The 19968-nt window shown below is 40.3% G+C and overlaps 1 protein-coding gene and 1 pseudogene across 1 annotated transcript in view; both read right to left on the bottom strand.

Annotated features, from left to right (window-relative positions):
- Positions 1–12304, bottom strand: part of LOC115691434 (probable LRR receptor-like serine/threonine-protein kinase At3g47570) — an 82031-nt gene extending 69727 nt beyond the window's left edge. Inside the window, exon 1 of the mRNA XM_056303314.1 lies at positions 9466–12304. Coding sequence (XP_056159289.1) covers positions 9466–12148 — 2683 coding nt within the window. The 5' untranslated portion in view covers positions 12149–12304. The remainder of the gene's footprint in view (positions 1–9465) is intronic.
- Positions 12305–17447: 5143 nt separating this feature from the next.
- Positions 17448–19103, bottom strand: LOC130135066 (probable LRR receptor-like serine/threonine-protein kinase At3g47570; annotated as a pseudogene).
- Positions 19104–19968: the final 865 nt, after the last annotated feature.

Below are 19968 nucleotides of genomic sequence, written 5' to 3' on the forward strand. Positions count from 1 at the left end.
AGCCTAGAATATAAAAAGGGACAAACGCCAAATTAATTGAACCAAACTATAACGAGGGAGGTCTACTAGTCCAAATTCACACTCGGTCAAAAACTCTCATTTTTCCATTATTCCTGACAATCTCAACGTTGGCTACCATAATATTAACACCGTCCAATTTATTTCGTCCCGACACTCCCGAAAATCGACTGCCAAGTCTGGGGTCTAAATAACGGCCAAATTCGATCGAGTGCGATTCTAACGAAATCTCTATTTTTAAAAACAAAAATCCGAGAGTGATCAGTTCCCGGGCGAGATTCTATTATAAGCACACTGACGAATTACACGTTTTATAAATCCCAAAAATGGGCCGAAATTCGGGATGTCACATAATCCACAACTAATATTAGAGTATCAACCTTGATTAATTCTTAGGGCAGACCACTAACACTATCCCCACCAAATCACAGATTGCCGTGGCAATTTCCCATATTTCTAACCAAATCACGTTATGTTTGTGACGCGTTATGTTTGTGACGCCCTGGATTAACTCACTGAGGTATTGTTTGTTTTGGTCTATCTCATACCGAGCCTCATGATTTTGTTCTTTAGCATATAGGTGAGCACTTTCTCATGAGGTCACCCATCCTGAGAGTGCTCCTATTTAAGCACGCTTAACTTTGGAATTTTAAAGCTAAGCATTGACGTTACATTAAAAGACGCATCCATGAGTTAATTCCAGTTTTCATATATATATATATCTTGGAATCGCTCTCTCCATATTCGGTGCACGGTTTGATTCATTCTTACCCCATTCACCATCTTAGAAGCTTGCCAAGAGCCGCTCCTTGTACAGGCTCTCTGACCCCGGCGATCATTCCCCACCCTCGTCGGACTGAGTCGTTACAATGTTAGCACGTTTCGTCCACCAAAGTAAGCTTGTCTATAAATACTGCCCAAGGGACTCGGATAAAGCTTTTGCTTGTTAGCTCATTTTTTCCCTTTTAAGCTCACCTACACTCTGTCCAAAAAAAAAAAAAAGCTCACCTACACATACTCTCCACTCACTAACTTGAGTATTGGAGGGTAAATACGAATATATATTTTGGACGCTTTAACCATTGGGGATTGCTCCAGTGGCCAACCTTCCCAAGTGGGAAGGGAGAGGTGAGGAGTTCAAATCCCCACCTTCGCAGGAAGCTGGGGGTGGAGACGTTTAGTTTCAGGTATAGGTTTCGACTCTCATGCTCTGCAAAAGGCAAGTCAAAAGTCTAAGAGTAAGATGAGAATTAGAGTAGGACAGATAAAAAAAAAACCCATCTTGTTTGTGTGCGCAGGCTCATTTCTTGGCTGGAGTTTCGGCACATTCCTAAAGACCGAATTTCCTATATGTTGCTATAATTATCCGCATGGATCTGACTTATGACATATATTTATATTTGGATTAGATTCGCACGGCCCAATGGGCAGAGTTGTACAAATCAGCCCTAGATCGTGGAATTAGCAAGAAGGGAAAATAATATGCTAGAATTCTGTTGGTGCGTTCATATATGTTTCATATGTTATGATAATCGTTTTGGACTTTGTCGCGTCTTATTTAATGGACTGATTCTAATTGATAATAAACCACCTTGTAGTAGAAAAATTCTCAGAATCCGTGACGTTCTATTACTCAAGTAATTGATATATTCATTCAATTTATATTAATCTCCAGATGTAATCCAATGGGTTGCTCGAGTGGTATGCTTGTATTCGTGTTTTTCGCTCATGACTTGAGTTCAAATTACCACAGTTGTGCATTTCTCTTGAGGCACCCAAGGAGCATAGACCCATGTATCTCCGGTTATCAACCATGGGGTGTGGGGCAAATGGCCACCATACTCAGTGAGGATTAGTCAAGTGCTCTGCCCCAGATACTGCATCGTTATAAATTGAAAATCAAAACCATTACTCGCATGTGAGACTCTTGAATGAAGAATAGTTCAATTTTCTGCAATTCAATAGATTCCTCCTCGCTTGAAAATCTCATCTACCTGGTTAAGACCTGATTTTTGTCGACAATTTCAAGTATCCATTCTTGTAAAAGTATTAAAAAAACGAAAAAATTGATGAAAGCCATTTCTCTTGCAATTCTTTCCACCCACATAAGAGATAAATTTAAAACCTTATTTCTCTTCACGTTTATGAGAGGACAAATGTGACATTCTGAATTTCGACCCATTCTCGGGATTTATGAAATGAATATTTCTTCAATGCGCTTTCAGTGAAATCTCGCTCGGAATTGATCACTCTCGAGTAGACTAACCGTTAGGGAAGGGCTAGCCAGGAATCGAGTACGTGGACCTAAGAACTTAGCCATGGATTGACACTTCGACCATAAGGATTGGCGAGGGAATATTTTGGACCGTTAAAGGCAGATCCAAGGATGGTTATGGAACGATTCGCAAATGTCGTGCAATTGGATCGCGGGTGATTCCGCTTGGCCATTGTATAAATTTCGAACGATCCTGAACCTAATCCGAACGATCGTGTCATTCGGAACTAGTGATTGACTCTCGCAATTACATGACAACCGAGGTCGCCATGGCTCGAGTAAACTTAGATGTGGCTCTATATCGAATCGGCCACGAGTCGATACGCGTAATTCCTAAAAGCCGCCCGTTAGTTCGAGATACACTAAAGTCGCATTCGATTGAATTTGGTCATTAATTAGACTCAGAATTGGGTATCGAAGTTTCAAGATTTCCACAACTAATTTATTGGACGCCGTCTCGTTAAAGTGTGGCCAATTATCGGGTTGATCGGAATTGCGGAAAAAGGAAAATTACGGACAAAATATTTGGATGAATAATGTTGAAAATCTCTCTCTCTCCTCTCTCTCTCCTCCTCCTTCCCCGCCGAGCGTCCCCACGTTTCTATTTCTGCTTCTGCGTTGCTCACGTGCTTCTGCTTTCCTTTGCTTTGCTGACTCCCAAGCTGCCCCACGTTGTTGACTCCTCTGCCTCACGTTGCTTCTGCTTGCTACCGCTGACACCCCTTCTTCTGCTGACTTGTTGACCTCTCCTCCTTGCTGACTTCCTCTGCTGCCCACGCCTTTGCTGCTGCTGCCCATGATGAACCTCACTTGCTGCTTCGTTTCGGCTTGCTACTGCCGCTACCGCCGACTTATTCATTTCTCGTTGCTTCGCCGCCGTGCTGCTTCTTCCTCTCGCTTGTGTCTCGCTGCGCCTTTCGCTTGCCGACCGCTGCCCCAATTGCTGACTCCCCGACCTTCCCATGCCGTTGCTGACCAGCCCCACGACTCCCCACCAGCCCTCATCATTGCTTATTCTTCCCCTTCTTCTTCTCGCTTTGTGGCTTGCCGCTTTGTTCCCGCTTCACTACTTCGGTTTCTTCTTGCCGCTCTCCGCCGAGACCAGCCCCTTTTCCCTCTCGCCATCACCACCACCCACGATCACCCTCACACCATCACCGACCACCTGAGCTGCCATCAGCCGTCCGCCCTCGCCATTGCTTCGCCGGAGTAGCCGTTGCCGTGCCGAGGCTCTCTATTGCTCCCGTTGCTCGGCTTTCTTGCTTAGGCTAAGAGTAAGTGGCTTCCTAACCCTTGACTAGGCTAAGGGGTGACTAATGGACATGTTAGAGATGGTTTAAGGACTGTGGATAGTTGGTTTAGTGGCTGGTTGTGCTTGGTTTGCTTGGTTGTGCTTGTTGGTTAATTTTCGGTAAGGTTGCTGCTGTGTCGCTGGATTTTTCTATTTTTACTGTAACTTGTGTGGGCCTAATTTGAGGAAGTATTCTTCATGAAAGTTGTTCATAACATCTTGACGTTTGACATATATTAAATCTGGAATTTTTAGAGATCATTTAGTGCCATTCGTAAGTCCATATTTTGACCGAAATAAGTCTGCCGGAAACACTGTTCCTCCGACCTTCGGGTCTGTTCGAATTTTTATAAATTTTTGTAGACCTATTTTCAAAATACTTCCTTCAAAAAACTTGTTGGAGACATTTTTTTCTATGACATATAAAAATTTCAAATCGTTCTAAGGAGATTTGGTTACTACTTGAAATGCATTTTGGAAGCCGGATGGCCAGTCCGAATGAAATGTTTTATGTCCGACTTTGGATGAAAAAAAGAGGTGGTTCTAGACAGAAATGGATCTTGTGTTCTTCATGAAAAATGTTCATCAAGATGTTTTGTATAACATATGCAAATTTCAGAATTTTTGGAATTGAATTACTATTTATTTCAAAGATATTTCGGTTGTTGCGCAAACTGCCCAGAATAGCCCGAATGTGTGCAATTCCGGTTTTCTCTCTCTCGGGGACTATTCGATGTTATCGTGGCGTTTGACGGATTTAGTTGACATTGGGCTAATTTACAAAGATAAGAATTGATAATGATTGCTGAGGTGTGTGCATGGTCACGACACGTTCCGTCTAGGCGGGAGTTCTAGACGATGCCGTTGGGTACCCGGCTTGCCGGGGGGTGTTCGAACCCCAACGTTGCCGTCTGGTACCCGGCTTGCCGGGGGGTGTTCGATCCCAGACGATGCCGATCGCGGTGGAGGCCGGATCGATGCTCCTAAGTGGAATGCCGTTGGGTACCCGGCTTGCCGGGGGGTGTTCGATCCCCAACGTTGCCGTCGCCGACGTAGCGGGACGATGCCTGGTCACGCCAGAAGACCGGCGGGAGTTCGGTGGCCCGAGGGGTCGTTAATAATCTGGACATTTATAAACGTGTGCTATGCATTGGAGAATGCCATGATTGAATTTAATGTTGAGCACGTCTGGGTTATTAACCGTGTTATGCATGATTATACCTTGAATTGCGTTGTACAAGCTTGATGAGCAATTGGCCATGTTATGGCGATATTCTAACGTGCAGGGCTTGTGTATGTGCCGAGGCGAGGTAAGGGCGCCTGTGATTGTTATGACATGTTGGATGTCGGTATTGCATGTTTAGAATTGTTCAGAGGTACGCTTTGGCCTAAGCGAGGTTTAGGTAGTTGCTTATTGAGAAGTGTTCTCATGGTTGTATAACCAAACCATTTCAGACCAACGACCGTGATTGATCCGGAGACGCTGCCAGAATACTACGGGGATTGAGGATAGGTCGAGTTAGCTCATCTTTTGAGTGCTCCTTTTTTGTAGAGGAGTTAAGCTTACCAACCACCCGATTCCTTGTTGTTGTGCGTGGTTCATTGATAGTGGCCTCGTAGATGGTTTGCAAATGTATGTGTTGTAATCGATGTTATGTTTATAAAAGTGTCTTGTTAATGTGTATTCTTTGTCTCTCTACTATCCCGTTGTTTATATGTTGTTTGGAGAGTTCGAGGTTGCTTCCGCATGCGTTGCTCGTTAGTATTTTGATTGGGTCGGCGACAAGTCCTGGGATGTCTCGTACATTACGACCACAAAGGGATGATCGTGCGCTCGTTCGGGTTCGGGGCGTGACAACAAAACGCGTAACACAGTGGATGATGACGATTTTCCTCATAGAAAAATGGACGATTCTTGTTGCCTTTGAGAGTATAATAGCAAACTCTCTTCCAGAATTACAAGAAAAAACCAAAGCAATGTGCAATGGTTAACTAACTTGTGCACCACGTAATAACATCTTCAGCATTATGATGCAAGGTAAGTCAAACATGCATAGACAAAATCGAAGCTTTAGCTTGTATATTCACATAAAGTGCGAGAGAGAGATATATATAGAGAGAGAGGCTTACTCTGATGTCGAGAATTATGACATCAGAGGAGACAGCTGAGGCTTCCTTGGCTCCATCCACGACCAATTTTGCCCTCCCATCCAAACCGTCTACTCCGCCACCACAGCCGCCTCCTCCTCCACTGCCATTACCGCCGCCGCCGCCATGTCCACCGAAGGCACCAAAAGGAGCAGCGGAGATTTTAACGCACTTCAAACAATACCTCGCAGAAGCCGGAGGAGACAAAGATGGGGCCAAAGCAAAGCTAGGGCTGCGGATCCGCTCAGCGTAGATGCAGTAGAGTCTATGAGCGATGAGCCGAGACGAGGAGTAGTTTATGTATAGTTACCAAAATTTACATCCATGCTATAATACATTAAAAAGTTGTTTGCTGAGAGTAAATCCGAGGAGAGTAGTTTCCAAATTTACGTGTGGTTTGGTAACTCAATTAAGTCTTGAAAACTAAAATATTTATCACTCAATAAAAACAAACACTTTTGACAATCATGATTAGGTTAAGCTTAATAGGTTTAATTAAGTCAGAAAATCACTAGGTAAGGAAAGGCCACTTAATTCATTCGATAGAAAAAGATGTTTATTGGCAATTAGAACCTTGCTAAATATTTTGTAAAAACTTATTAAAAGTTCTCCTGATTAGCTACCAAAGTAGTATTATTTGGTATTCAATATTCACTTATTATTAAACATATCTTATTTATATTTTCAACATTGATAAAATTGAAAATTAAGTGCTGAAAATTCGATGCCATTGATGGCATTGATCTCAACTCAATCATAAAAACTTTCAAATCCCCAGGGTCATGATGACCTTCAATGAGCTTTGCGTTCGTGAGAAATAACCCATATTCGTAAAAGAACATTTCTGTAAATTTTCGGTATGTTTTCATCCATCAGAGGTTTTGATATAAATGGAGAGCCCCCCATTCATAAAGAGGAAAGGAGTCATTATCCTCGTACTTGAATTGACATGTTTATGATTTTCCGTTTGTAATTTGGAATTACAAAGGTATATCCAATCTATTTCAAATTTCATTTGGAAAAATGTAATTGACGTCCTTATCAAATTGGGTGGATTTTGGAAAAGAATATTTTCATTTTCCATTTTCATTTATTACTATACAAATTTGCTTCAAATGATGTACGCTGGGATAAGTACAGCGCAAGTGCCATAGCTTTTGTACGGAGGACACTTAAGTGCCATAACTTTCAAAAAATGATCACTCAAGTGCCACTTACGAACTGATCGTGAGGGCCCGAAACCGTGACTTTTCCGGTCGAACGGTGACCTTCCCGGCAAGGCGAGCACCACCAACTTGAAGAGAGGATGTCGGCGAATCATTCCATGGCCTCCGTTCGTCTCGAAATTTCCGTTTTAGCCTCCATTGACGAAGGTAAAAATGCTTCGTAGTCACACAAATCGGCTCGATAAATGTGTGACTACAAAGCATTTTTACCTTCGTCAACGGAGGTTAAAATAGAAATTTCGAGACGAACGGAGGCCATAGAATGATTCACCGATACCCCTCTTCAATCTGGTGGTACTCGCCTTGCCGGAAAGGTCACCGTTTGGCTGGAAAAGCCGCGGTTTCGGGCCCTCACGACCAAACCCTCTGACAAGCTGGTCGTGAGGGTCCGAAATCGCGACTTTTCCGATCAAACGGTGACCTTCCTGGCGAGGCGAGCACCACCAGCTTGAAGAAGGGGTGTCGATGAATCATTCCATGGCCTCCGTTCGTTTCGAAATTTCCGTTTTAGCCTCCGTTGACGAAAGTAAAAATGCTTCGTAGTCACACAAATCGGCTTGATAAATTGTGTGACTACGAAGCATTTTTACCTTCGTCAATGGAGGCTAAAATGGAAATTTCGAGACGAACGGAGGCCATGGAATGATTCGCCGACACCCCCTCTTCAAGCTGGTGGTGCTCGCCTTGCCGGGAAGGTCACCGTTCGACCGGAAAAGCCGCGATTTCGAGCCCTCACGATCAGCTCGTAAGTGGCACTTGAGTGATCATTTTTTTGAAAGTTATGGCACTCAAGTGAGCCAAAAAAAAGTTATGACACTTAAGTGTCCTCCGTACAAAAGTTATGGCACTTGCGCTGTACTTACCCCACTATTATATTTAAAGTAAGTGAAATTTAAAATAAGTGCATTCTGAAAGAAGTAAACAAAATTAAATGAAATGTAATTCAAATGATTTTGAACTTTTATTATTTGAATGTAATGCTCAACTTTAGTGAATATTAAGTAAAATTTATTCAATTAATAAAATAATATATCATTCACATTATTTCAATTTATTTTTGAGTTAAACAGATAGTTTATTCACGTAGTTAACGAGAACTATACTTCAAATTATAAATGTTATTCATTTAATATGATATATTTCTCTTTTTGAATTATTTTCCGAGTAAAGGACTAATTTTATATTTGAAGACACTTTATCTTAATTTGCTTTTTTTTTCAAATATAAAATCAATGACAAAAGTCGAAAGAAGATAAATATTTGGGAAGGACAATTGAAATTTAATTCAAGATTTTTTTATTATTTCTTTTATTGGACAAATCCACTTAAGAATAACATACTTGCTTTCTATTCATTCTTAAGTTTAAATTTAAATAGAATAAATAATAAATGCTTGAGGATGACAAATTACAAAACTAATGCTAATTGAACAAATATGGGCCATGTGACACAATTATGCCATATGGTTTGTCATGTGGCAATTATAGAGGTAAAGTTTACCATATGATGATCACAAAAGCGCATATTCTCTTAGCTCTGGCTTTTCTATAGATATAAGATGAACAAATATTGATATATGTAATTGCATATTCCTTTTCATATGCTTTCATAAATTTAAACAATATTTAACTTTTAGAGGAAAGTCAGTTAGTAATTTCTTTTGGTTTTAAAAGCCACAACAAACAGGCCAAGTTTGCAAGAGACAAGACAAACGTCCATACTATTAAATGTCCGGTGGAACTTTTATTAGAAGCTAAAGCAAAACAAAGTACATTTATTTTTCATAGATCTTCCTTGGATTGCTAACTCACTAGTCTCCATTACTTGCAGTTTTGCTATTGCCAGATTCAAATTGTCTTTGAATGGCAAAATTCCATATCCACTTCCAGACAAAGCAATGAACATGAAGACCTCATGACTCCATATGAAGTTCGGGTTTACATGAACTAGGCAATGACAATGAACTCAAGAAGTTTCTTCTTGATTCCTTGGAGTTTAGTCACTGCATCGCCGATGTCAATTCGTTCCCTCGGAGACTCAGAAGAGCAAGCAACTCCTATTTCGATGATCGAAATCAAACATTCCTGAATACTACACCAGCTTTTGTTCTTGCACTTCGGAGTGACTGCCCATTTACTCTCTGACTTGTTAACTTCCTGAAGTAGAACGGAATCGATTACCTTTTCCACTCGATCTGCTAGAGCTGCCTTTGCGAAGTGATGAAGGTCCAGTCCATTTTCAAACATGTCATCGGTTGGCCTCTTGCTTGTGAACATCTCTAAAACAAGGACTCCGAAGCTATACACATCTCCTTGTGTGGATACCGTACTTCCCAAGCCGTACTCTACAACAGTCAATAGAGTGTAGTGATGCATAGTGAATAATTGAGATCGAAATATAGTCTTGGTGATGTTTTGAGTTTATGCCATTTTGTCCAAGGATCGGTCTTCAAATTACATATTCGATATAAGAAAATAAACTGAAAGACCTAACTACTGTATCATTACCTGGAGCTACGTAGCCAAAAGATCCTTTTACCCTGATAGAGCTTGATTGATCGACCAGTAACTTATGTGTTACTTCCGGAAGGAACCTGGCAAGCCCGAAATCACCTACATGTCCAGTCATTTCATCGTCAAGAAGGACATTGCTGGGCTTTAGATCACAATGAACTATTGGCGTTTCACAGTGATGATGGAGATATTCTAGTGCACAAGCAACATCAATTGCAATATTCACTCTCTCAAGTAGACTCAACTTGCTTCTCGTTGTATATTGCAATGCAATTGGGTGCAGCCATTCATCCAAACTCCCATTCGACATGAATTCATAGACCAGTGCCTTGAAATCATTTCCATTAAAATCAAACCCAGAACATGCCGTGAGTACCTTCACGAGATTACGGTGTCGAATTCTTCTTAAGGCCCCGCACTCGGCTATGAAGCTTTTGGAAGCTCCATGACGCGTAAGGTCAAGAATCTTGATGGCTACGATCGACTGAGTTTGATGAAGAAGCCCTTTGTACACAGACCCAAAACTGCCCACACCGAGCAGATTGGTGGAGGAGAATCCACCCGTCGCTTTAAATATACTGTGGTAAGAAACATGCACAAGTCCATCTTCAGAAGAGCTTGGAGCTGTTGTGTTCTTATTGTGTCTACACCAGAATAAGTACAACAGAGACAATATGCAGGCTACTCCTACAAGAGCAGAGACTGTGGATATTAGAATTTTTGCAGTTCCTCTTATTCTTGTCCGCTTTGACTCTTCATAGACACATTTCGGTAGTTGAAAATCTGGCAGACCCCCGCAAAGCTTATTGTTTCCAACAACTGAAGTTGAAATGGCACTTCTGAAAACTCCTCTTGTAGGCAATTCACCCTCGAAATCATTGTAAGATAGGCTCAAATTCGTCAGATTCAGCGACTCTAGAAATTTTGGGATTTGTCCGGACAATTGGTTGTTGGAAACATTCAAAACGAGTAGACCTCTCATGGAACTCATAGTCAATGGTAGGGGTCCTTCAAAAAAGTTATCATGTACATATAGGCGTTCCATGGATATACAGTTGCCGATACTGCTTGGAATTTGTCCAGATAATCTGTTCCCATGAAGAAGTAATATGCCTAGATTTTTCAAGTTTCCAACTTCTCTTGGAAGAGAGCCATGAAGACTATTTTGAGACAAATCGAGATAAATCGACAAAGATGAGATTCCCACAATTTTCGAGGGTATATTACCGCTAAGGTCGTTGTTTGAAAGGTCCAAGAGAAGTAAATTCTGGCAGTTTCCTAGTGACGATGGTATCGAGCCCCAGAGATTATTGTCAGCCAAGTAAAATTTGGTCAACATACTTAAATTCCCGATAGATTCTGGTATCTGCCCCGAGAACCTATTTTGTCCAAGATCCAGAAACTTCATTTTGTTCAGATTTCCAATCTCGGAAGGAATGTTTCCCGAGATGTTGTTGTCTGACATATGTAGGATCTCCAAATTGATGAGATTTCCAATTCCAGAATGTAAGGTTCCAGAAATATAATTGATTGCTAACGAAAATACTGAAAGGGTGATAGAGAGGTTACCGATACAGTCGGGTATTGGTCCTCGAAAAGCATTGCCGGCTATAACCAATTTTGTCAAGTTTGTGGAGTTGGTTAAAGAGCAGAGGAAGTCAAGATCAGCAGATTGCGCACTTCCTAAGTTGTTTTCGACGATGTTAAACCAATAGAGTCCTCTCATCTTTGAGAAAGAAGGGACTTTCCCGGTAAAGTTGTTACTCGAGATTTCGAAAAAACTGAGATTAGAGGCGTTGGATATTGACTCAGGAATGGGTCCAGTGAGGTGGTTGTCATACAAACCGATTTTCTTGAGATTCGGAAGAGTGAAGCCTAGGTTGCTGGGTAAGCCCCCCTCGATTTGGTTTTCGGCCGCATCAAGGGCTGTCAAAGTGGATATATTGAAGATTGAGAGAGGAATCGTACCAACAAATTTATTATGCCCAAGAAAGAGAGTGTTTAGTGTTCTCAGCCGGCCGAGGGTCTTCGGGATCATACCGCTGAGGTTATTAAACGATGTTGCGAAGAGTTGAAGAGAGGACAAGTTTCCAAACGACGGCGGAATGTTTCCTGTCAAGTTGTTTTTTTCAACTATGAGTTGTTGGAGATTGGACAAGGAGCCGAGTTCCGAAGGCAAATTTCCTCTGAGTTTGTTCTCACCAAAGTCAAGGACGAGCAAATTAGAGCAACGGGAGAGATTCAATGGGATTTGTCCACTGAAGGAGTTGTTATAAAGGATTAACTTCTGCAATCGAAACAAGCGGCCAAATTGCGAGGGAATTTCGGAGTGGAAATTGTTGCTGTGCAGATTGACTTCCCTCAAAAAGCTGAGGTTACCAATACAGGGCGGCACGACCCCGGACAGGTTCTTGGAGCGGAGATCCAATATCGTGACTCTTTGGTGTCTATGACTGCATGTGACACCGTACCACTTGCAGAAGTGGCTAGAATCATTCCACGAGCTCAAAACCCCATTGGAATTGGCTACTCGGGCCTTGAATTCTAGCAAAGCAAGCCGATCAATCTCGTCCCTGCCAGCTTCCACTAAAGCTAGGACACTCCCTAACAAAAGAATGATGGTAGTTAACCATAAGACTGACCTGGATGAAACCCGATCTCTATGGGGAAGGTCCATGAGGATTGGTAATGGAGCGTTCTCAGCTTGAGTCTCTTAAGGTGTTTGTGCGAATTGTTTCAAAACAATTCGCAAAATATATAACGGCCAACATGATCTTCCGTACTAAAACATGTTGATGTAATCAATGCAAGAATAGTCATGACAGATCTTTCATGGGCCTCTCAAGTTGGGAAAAATTAAAGGCTGTGAGTTGCAATTTGCAAGGAAACTATTAATGATCAAGTCAATGAACGAAAGCTGAAACATCATGTGGCCCAGTTCATCACTCGTTTCCTCGTTAATTGCCCGTGCTGTAATAGAGGCGACGACTTTTCTCTTTTCCGTGCATAAAAAATCCTGACTTTCAGGTACTCAGAACACAATAAGCGCGAGTTTCGCGAACAGATCTTCGTCCTAATCACATTGAGACTAAAATAACCAAAGTCCAGGATCAACGAAACTGTTATACCACTATTTTCAAAAAAATTATCTAAAAAGTTCTAAACTTATCATATGACAACTAATTCAATCCTAAACTTATCAATCGTGCCAATTTAATCATAAACCTTTGAATTATGCCAATTTAGTCGTGAACTTTTTGATAGTTTGCTAAGTCCTGAACCTTTTAACGATTTGCCATTTTATTCCTTTCGACTAATTTTGACGGAAAATCACTAACGTGATGGTCTAGTCAACGTTATCCATCCGACGTGGCATGGCGGGTGCTGACGTGGCATGGCTCGCGTTGACTTGAACAATTTTTGCAACTTTTTTAATTTAATGAAATTTTTTTTCCTGTCCTTCCTTTCCTTTTCTTTTTCTTTTCTTTTTCTGTTTTCTTTTCTCTTTTTCCGTTTTACCCTCCGCCGCCCATCGTCGGGCCTCGTCAATGGCCAGTGACCTCTGCTAGCCTCAGGCTCAAGCGAGGGACGCCCGCGCCTGGGCTAGTGAGGGTGGCCCTCGCCTGTGGCCGATGGGATAAGGTCCTGAGGATGGAAAAACGAAAAAAAAAAAAAAAGAAACGAAAAGGAAAAATAATAATACAGAATAAATTTGTATAATTAAAAAAAATTACAAAGATTGTTTGCATCAGCACCAACCGTTCTACAGAGCCTTCCGTCCTACGCCGACGTGCCACGTAGGACGGCCAGTACCGACTAGACCGTCACGTTAGTAATTTTCGGCCAAAAATTGCCGAAAAAACTAAATTGGCAAATGTTTAAATCTTTAGTGCTAAATTGGCATAATTGAAAAGTTTATAACTAAATTGGCAAATCGTGGAAAGATTTAGGATTAAAGTGGCACAATTAAATGGTTCAGAATCGAATTAGTAATCATATAATATGTTTAGAACTTTTTGGACGATTTCCCCACTATTTACTGCAGAGAGTGTAAAATGAAAAGCATGGAGAAAGGCAAAAGTTGCAATAGAAGTCAAGCATTGAGATAATATTTTCTACAAATTGCAATGTTATGATAAAATAGTTCATTTCTCTACACAATGTCCATGTTATGCAGTTGGTATATCGTTTTTTTTTTTAAATTTCTTAATAGTGCTTATACTGAATAGGAGAGCAAAATCTCTATGATGGTGAACAAGTATTTATTTTAAAAAATATTACTTTTTAGACCCATTTTGGACATGTGTTTGACTCATTATATTAGTACGCAAATTACATTTTACATCTTAAATAGTTATAGATGAATTACTAATTAACAATCGTAAAGTCCACACTATTGTATCATGATTATTAACGTCTTACCATAGTCACATTTTCATTTCAAAATATTATTGCACTTGTAAAGAAAACTAGGTATGTTTTTAACCCCGCGGGAACATAGCTTGTTAGAAAAGTCAACAAGTTGATGTTGGCAGAGGCATTTAATTGACGTAGTTGCAGTTGGCAGATGCATTGAATTTAAGCAGTGCGACTTGAAGTCAAGTCAAGCATCTTGCTTCTTCTTCTTCTTCGGACAGTGGTAGGTAAGACAGCTCACATCGGAAAAGTCGTAGGACGTCGACCTGACGGGCGTTCCACGGCAAAACCTCCACCTGGCATAATTCCACTGAAGGGAGCAACAATGGGACCGCTTTCCAAAAATTAAGTGTCAATTGGTCCTACGGGGTGGTTCGACAGCCTCACTCATCCCAGCCAAATCGCCAACTTGTCATGGCAAAGTCCACACATGTCTAACCAAACACTACCACCCGTTTCAACCAACTCACGTTATGTTAGCGACCACTCGCCCATCGGGACAAGCTTGTCTGTAAATATTGCCCAAGGGACTCAGATAGAGTTTCTGGTATTTAGCTTATTTTCTCCTTTTGAAACTCATCACCTACACATTTTTTTTTTCCTTCACTAGCTTAAGCATTGGAGCGCCAATCCCAATAAAAAAATAAAGATGCTTTTAACCCGTGTTTGTTTGCACAAGCTCAAATCTAGGCTGGAGTTTCGACAGATTCCTCAAAACTAAATTATACTCTAAAGAGAAAATAACAAGCTTCTCTTCCATAAGTTTATTATTCTCTGCATAAATATGACATGTCAGTTTATATAAATGTATAATTGATTTTGGATTAGATTCTTGTGACTCATCATATAGAGTTGTGCAAATCACTCCTAGATCGTAGAATTAGTAAGAAAAGAAATACTAATTATATAACATGCTAGAATTTTCATTTCAAAAGATTATTGCATTTATAAAGAAAAAAACATAGCTAGTTAGAAAAGTCAACAAGTTGCAGTTGGCAGATGCATTTAACTGAAGAAGAGCAAGTTCAAGTCAAGTCAACCATCCTGCTTTTTCTTCTTCTTCGGACCGTGGTAAGCAAGACAGCTCACATCGGAAAAGTCGTAGGACGTCGACATAACAGAAATAAGTGATCGAATAATAAAATAAGCAGAATAAGAAAATAAATTAACACTAAATTTACATGCTTCGATCATAATAATCTATATTCACGATGAGAGAATTCCAATATACATCAAGTGATGAAATGGAAATTACATCCACACTCGAGTCATTCAAACACTCTGAGTGAACAAATCTTACCACTAGATTTAATCGGCTTCAACACTAAAAGTTCTTGATGTAATTCACAAGCAGAAGCTTCTCTTTGATACTCTTCACAATAAACATCCACTTTTTATGTACAGGTAAGAATTGGATCCAAAATAGAAAATCTTTTTTTATGAAACCTTCTTTAACTAAGAAACCATTTAATTGGGAAATCCATTAAAAATAGGAAACCTACTTGAATTAGGAAACTTTCTTTTTTGGGATCAAACTCGAGACATATTTTCAATAGAGTATAATAAATAAATAAAAAAAGCAATGATATGTACCCCGTAATAACATTTCAGCAATATATTGCAAAGTCGAAGCTTTAGCTTTTACAATCAAAAGAGACAGCTGAGGCTGCCTCGACTCCATCCACAACCAATTTCACCTTCCCATCCTCACTGTCAACTTCACCGCCGCCATGCTGCCTCCTCCTTCGCCACCATTACCGCCACTGCCACTGCCGGAACTGCCATGTTCGCCCAAGTCATCAAAAGGAGCAGCGGAGTTCGAAACGCGTGCAAACGAAACCTCGTGGAAGCCTGAGGAGACAAAGACAAGACCAAAGTGAAGCTCGGGCCGCAGATGCAGTTAGCGTAAATGCAGCGGAGCTTGTGAGCGATGAGCCGAGATGTAAACAAAATGAAATGAAATGTAATTCAAATAATTTTCAATTTTTATTATTTGAATGTAATGCTCAAATTTAGTGAATATTAAGTAGAATTTATTCAAGTAATAAAATAATATATCACACATTATTTTACTTTATTTTTTAGTTAAACGGATAATTGATGCTTTTATTCATGTAGTTAACAAGAATTATACTTCAAATTTTGAGTGTTATTCATTTAATACGATATATTTATTTTTTTGAATTATTTACTGTTTAAAAAGACTAATTTTATATTTGAAGACACTTTATCTTTATTTTCTTTTTTTGTCAAATATACAATCAATGACATAAGTCGAAAGAAGATGAATATCTGGGAAGGATAATGGAAATGTAATTCAAGGTTTTATATTATTTCTTTGATGGTTAACACCACGAAAAATTCAAAACTGGTACACCTGTGATGAAATTACCACAAACTAATTTTTTATCACCAAAATCTCCAAATTGATAACCTATGACAAATTTATGTTAAACTAATATGGATTTCCACGTGGACTTGCCATGTCAATTGAGTTATTGCCATGTGTCATTCAACTTAGCAATTTCACAGTAAAATTTGACAAAAACTAACGGAGGGTAAATATATTATGAATATACCAGTTTGAGGTTTTTTGTAACCCAAAAAATAATTCGGGTTAAATTTGTCATGGTGTACTAATTTGAGATTTTTGATAACTCAAAAATTAGTTTTGGGTAAATTTGTTACAAATATACCAATTTGGGTTTTTCCAAGGTATTAACCCTTTCTTTTATTGGACGAATCCACTTGAGAATAATATGCTTGCTTTCTATCCATTCTTAAGTTTAAATTTAAATATAATAAATGATAGACGCTTGAGGATGAAAAATTACAAAACTAATGCTAATTGAATAAATATGAGCCATCTGGCACGATTAGCTATATGGTTTGTCATGTGGCAATCATAGAGGTTAAGTTTGCCATGTGGTGATCACAAAAGCGCATATTCTCTCAGCTCCGGCTTTACCTATAGGTATAAGATGAACAAATATTGATACATGTAATCACATATTCCTTTTCATAAGCTTTTATATATTTAACCATAGAGGAAAGTCATTTAGTAAATTTTTTTGGTTTTAAAAGCCAAAACAAACAGGCCCAGTTTGCAAGAGAGCAAGACAAACGTCCATATTACCAGATATCTGGAGGTACTTATATTAGAAGCTAAAGCAAAACAAATTACATTTATTTTTCATAGATCTTACTTGGATTGCCAAGTGACTAGTCTCCATTACTTGTGGTTTTGCTATTGCCATATTCAAATTGTCTTTGAACGGAAAAATTCCATATCCACTTCCAGACAAAGCAATGATTATGAAGACCACGATTCCATATGCAGTTCAGATTTTACATGAACTAGGTAATATCAATGAACTCAAGAAGTTTCTTCCTGATTCCTCGGAGTTTAGTCAATGCATCACCGATATCCATTTGTTGCCTGAAGACTCAGAAGAACAAGCGACTTTTATTTCGATGATCAAAACCAAACACTCCTGAATATGAGACAAGCTTTTGTTCTTGCCCTCTAGAGCGACTGTTCGTCTCTTCTCCGACTCCCCAAATTCCTAAAGCAAAACGGGCTCGATTACCTTTTCCACTCGGTCCGCCATAGCTGCCTTTGCAAAGCAATGAACGTCCAGCCCATTTTCAAACATGTTATTTGTCGGTCTCTTGCCTATGAATATCTCCAAGATGAGAACTCCGAAGCTGTACACATTTCCTTCTGTGGATACCGCACTTCCCACGCTATACTTTATAACAATCAACAATGCATAGTGAATAATTGAGATTAGAATATCTTGTCGATGATGTTTCATGTGCCTTTTTGTCAAAGTATCCGTCTACAATCACGTGCTCTATATAAAAGAATAAACTAAACGACCCAATTTATGCATCATTACCTAGAGCTACATAGCCAAAAGATCCTTTTACTCCAACAGAGCTAGATTGATCGGCTAGTAACTTATGCGTTGCTTTTGGGAGGAACCTAGCAAGCCCCAAATCGCCTACATGTCCAGTCATTTGATTGTCAAGAAGGACATTGCTTGGCTTTAGATCATAATGAACTATTGGCGTTTCACAATGATGATGGAGATAATCTAGTGTACAAGCAACATCAACGGCAATTTTCACTCTCTCAAGTAGACTCAACTTGCTTCTCGCTGTATATTGTGATGCAGTTGGGTGCAACCATTACTCCAAGCTCCCATTTGACATGAATTCATAGACCCTTGAAATCATTTCCATTAAAATCAAACCCACAACATGTCGTGAGTACCTTCACGAGATTATGGTGTCAGATTCTTCTCAAGGCCCCACACTCAGCTATGAAGCTCTCGGACGCTCCATGACGTGTAAGGTTGAGAACCTTGATGGCCACGATCGACTGAGTCTGATCAAGAAGCCCTCGGTACGTGGATCCAAAACTGCCCACACCGAGCAAATTGTAGATGAGAATCCACCCGTTGATTTAAGTAGACTCTGATAAGAAACATGCATAAGCCCATTTTTAGAAGTGCTTGAAGTTAATGCTTTCTTATTGTGTCTATACCAAAAGAAGCATAGCAAAGAGAAAATGCAGGCTACTCCTACGAGAGCAGAAATTGTGGATATCAGAATTTTTTAGGTTCCGCTTATTCTCCTTCGTTTTGACTCTTTGGAGTCACATTTCGGTTGTTGAAAATCTGGTGATAGTGACTACGAACAGAAGCGAACAGAGTCTCCGGTGAGCACGACGGTTATCAGTAGCCATGTTTATCGTCCTTGATGAAAAGGAGCTTCAGAAACGAGGACGAAACTACGGGAAATACAAAAGAAACGAGAAATCAGTGCGGTGATTGAATCAAAAATTGAAAATAGAAAATCGGAGAATCCGAGAAAAACTTAGCTTCAGTTTCGTTGCCATAATCCAGTAACGTAGAGCTTGACAAATGACAAAGCTGAGCTCAATCGAACTCCATTTATGGCCGTTTTCTCCCTGTTTCCGATTGCGAAAGCATCTTACTGCCAGAACAACTCAGGCATTTCGTCGTACACCCGAGATTCGCTCTCCCATCGGCAAACATACGTAACTGTGCGCGCTTCCAGAGCAGAGGATTGAATCGGGGGAGCCGCTGGTTGAGCACGACGAGCGCGGACGCCGAAGGAAGCCAGTCGTTGTTACCGGCGGATGCGGCGGCTGAGGGGAGGAGGAGCAGTGGCGTATGACAGTCCATTTCTGCCAACGCGCCGCCCTCTCACGGCGGAGCATGAGGGAGCGGAATCGGACAAGAGATCGCGCCGAGACACGGAGAGAGAGAGAGAGAGAGGGTTCTGTTATGGCGTCTTTGTCCACGTGATCTCCGTCACTCTCCGATTCTGCTTTGCTCACTTCACATCCTCGCGCGCGCGCGCTGAAGCTTAGAGACCAAGGTGGGGGAGAGAGAGAAATTTGAAGAATGATCCCAAGACTTTTATTATTATTATTATTATTATTATTATCTAATTTATTTTCTTATTTTCATTTTAGAAATATACTAAACGTGTCGACAAAAATTTAGTTGTCAACGGACGTGCATCTAAGTGTTCAACAAGAATAAGTAGCGAGGATTCTTAGAGTCTAAAACCACCTTATCAAATTAATATGTTCGGTCAAATCACGGACCTCATTTCAGTCTCCATGCGAAACTAATATGGTTCTTCCACAAGGAAAGCTAGCACAAGGAAAATGTCCGTATCCTTCACAATTTGTTTCTTTTTCCATAGCTAGGTTCTCAGGGTTTCAAATTGATATGCATAAGTTTCGCCAGAACTATGAACTTTTATTCGGTCCTCCTCTCCTGTCATGCATTGTAAATGCCAAATACCAACACTAAAATAAGTACAGTATTTGCTGTATCGCATGATAATGGCACTCTGTGGCTTGTTTAATCCCAAAATCTCAATGAGGAACAGGGCTTCCACCTCCATGTTGAGCACAGTGGAAGTAAGAATTTCTGGACTAATCTCATTGAGCAACGGAGATTCATAAAGCCAAGGCCGACCAATGACGTGAAACTCGAGTCGAGATGACATAGAAAAGGGTATAGTCATTGCAAGCAC

This window comes from Syzygium oleosum, unplaced genomic scaffold, assembly GCF_021117445.2.
Source record: "Syzygium oleosum isolate NSW1041296 unplaced genomic scaffold, Sole_v2.1 Sole_v2.27, whole genome shotgun sequence".
NCBI lineage: Eukaryota > Viridiplantae > Streptophyta > Magnoliopsida > Myrtales > Myrtaceae > Syzygium > Syzygium oleosum.